Here is a 2500-nt window from a genome sequence, read left to right on the forward strand (position 1 = left end):
GAGCAAGGACCTATCTGATTTCTCGTGCTGAGCAACATCACCTCAATCTTGCCAGAGTGGGGTGTTAGTTGGTTATTTTCGCACCAAGTATAAACTTACGAATGACAAAACCAGGATAGGAACTTCTTGTTTCCCCACCCCGGGGAAACATGGGGCATTAGCCACAAAGCAAAACCAAACAAGGATAATGCCCTACATACAGGTGTTATATTTTTGGGTCTAATCCCTACCAAAATGAGGATAATCCCCCACCTAAAGGGGACAAAAAAACTCCTTTTTTAAACCCGCAGTATTACTTTCAGAAGTCAAAAAAGGATTCATGATGGGCGAAGCCCTTAAGACTTCTACGCACTAATTCTTCAAGAACAACTTTTGAAGAGAACATTTACAAATTCAAATCACGTCTCCGTGCTAGAGGCTATCCAAAACGTCTGATTGAGGCACTACTATCAGACATCAAATTCACAGAAAGGGAATCAGCGCAGAGGCAAAGGAATTAAATCCCTAAGGATTTCTTGCTCTTTGTGACTCAGTATCGCCCGGCAGTGCCAAACCTTAAACATGTTTTATCAAAAAATTGGCACTTAATACAAAAGCAGCCTTCTCTACGGCAAATTTTCAAAGAGCCACCTCCAATATCTTTCTCAAAGGGGAAATTCCCAAAAAGACATGTTCGTACGAGCAAAGCTTTAAAAAGGTCAAAGACCGAAAATACGGTACAAAAGTCTCAACCTTTATGGAGTTGTGTAGGCCTGTCAATCCTTGCTACTTCGTCCTATGCATATTCTGACCCCTTTCCAATTGGGTTATTAAAGTCTCCTTAATCCTCCTTGCTCGGACAAGGCAACGGACTAAAATGTACTAATCCCCCACCCCATAGGGAAAAGCAAAGGCCAAAATGTACTGATCCCCCACCTCGCCTCTGGGAAGGCAACGCAAAAATGAATTAATCGCCCACCCCCTTGGGCAAGGCAAAGAGTCAAAGACCCCATGAAGTCCCACGCATGCCCCATGTTTCCCTGGGGGGGGGGGGAGTGGGGGTTTACGTGACAGGTGCATAACGTTCCACAGTGAATCGGCGGCTTGCTTGCTTGGAAGTCCTGTGCCCTGGCATTAGTGGAAAAAATCCTTAGTGGTCAGTTCTAACTGCAGTAGAGAGTTATCCACTTGGTGTAATTAGTACCGAACAGTGACACCTTACATTGCACCACTTCGGGCAAATGCACTATTTGATATACCGTAATCTATTTTTAGCATTTTTGGCAATATTTGTATTCCAGTTTCATGATCACTTTGTAACTTCAAGTCTTTCGCGTATACAGTAGTCAAACAAACAGGAAGTTAACATCCTGTTTTGCAAGTAAACACAGTAAAATCTCGCAATATTTATCTCAGATTTTTAATTCATGACAAAAAAAGGTGGAAACAAGAAACAATCCAAGGGCCAACGTAAGGAAGAACTCGAAAGGAAACGAGACGATCGTGTGAGGCGAAGTGCTTTGAAGAAAGAAGGGAAAGCGAAAGAGTATCTGGAGGAAGACGAAAATTTTGCCAGCTTCTCCAATCAGCTGGAGACTCTGGGTTTGAAGATCAAGGATATTCCAGGAGATGGGTCAGTAAACAAGTGAAAGCTTAATTTATCTTTGTTTAGCAACCGAGTTACATATTTTCATATATTCCCCGAAGTTTTGAAATATTGATATCCTTGTAGGTTTTCTACCTTAAAATATTTCTTTGTATGTTGTTTTCATTGATCATCTTCTGTTTCAATTGGAATCAATTGACACTCACTCAGTCTCAACCAGCAATTATTGAAAAAAAGCTATCCTTTGAACAATTATTTGAATATTTCAGAATGTGAAGTTCATCTTTCAACTACTGTAGCAATCAGCTTTTCAATTCTGCCAATCATTAATCAGACTGGCCCTCAACCATATTTGCAGTGACAAATGGCAGAATTAGGGAGATCATTTAAATTGAAATCAGCCCATGGCAGCACTTGACGACATCTGAAAACCAGTTCTACTATAGTGATTGATAACAGCAAAAAAAAAATCCATTAATTAATAATGATCGGTGCAATAACACTAAGCTGAGGGCATGTTTTTTTCTTCTCACTGACTATATGGTTTCTGGTTTCCCAGGACAAAAACAACCTTAATATAGTTGTCATCCCAACAGAGGAAAAAACTGCAATGGAATTTGGATCCAATTCTATTGGATAATAATAATAATTATTATAATATTAATAATAATAATAATAATAATACTAATAATTACAATAATAATAATAATAATAATAATAATAATAATATCATTATTATTATTATTATTAGAGCGAGTTTCAATTGAGTGTCATAAAACCAAAACCAAAGTAATTACTTTGGCCAATCAAAAAGGACTGAGACAATCCAGAAAACCAATCAAAACTCGAAGTAATTACACGTAGTCGACACAAAGCGCGGGAAAATGTGCACGCGCGAGCCAGGATTGGTTTTGG

The 2500-nt window shown here is 38.9% G+C and overlaps 1 protein-coding gene across 2 annotated transcripts in view; it reads left to right on the forward strand.

The window, feature by feature from the left end:
- The first annotated feature begins 1183 nt into the window (after positions 1 to 1183).
- The window catches only part of LOC137997477 (OTU domain-containing protein 3-like), a 17371-nt gene continuing 16054 nt past the window's right edge, over positions 1184 to 2500 (forward strand). The window contains exon 1 of one of the 2 annotated variants that reach the window (XM_068843499.1): positions 1184 to 1612. In XM_068843499.1, coding sequence (XP_068699600.1) covers positions 1407 to 1612 — 206 coding nt within the window. In that variant the 5' untranslated portion in view covers positions 1184 to 1406. The remainder of the gene's footprint in view (positions 1613 to 2500) is intronic. The other variant, XM_068843501.1, reaches the window with a different exon arrangement.

The sequence above is a fragment of the Montipora foliosa genome, chromosome 3 (genome assembly GCF_036669935.1).
Source record: "Montipora foliosa isolate CH-2021 chromosome 3, ASM3666993v2, whole genome shotgun sequence".
Taxonomy (NCBI): domain Eukaryota; kingdom Metazoa; phylum Cnidaria; class Anthozoa; order Scleractinia; family Acroporidae; genus Montipora; species Montipora foliosa.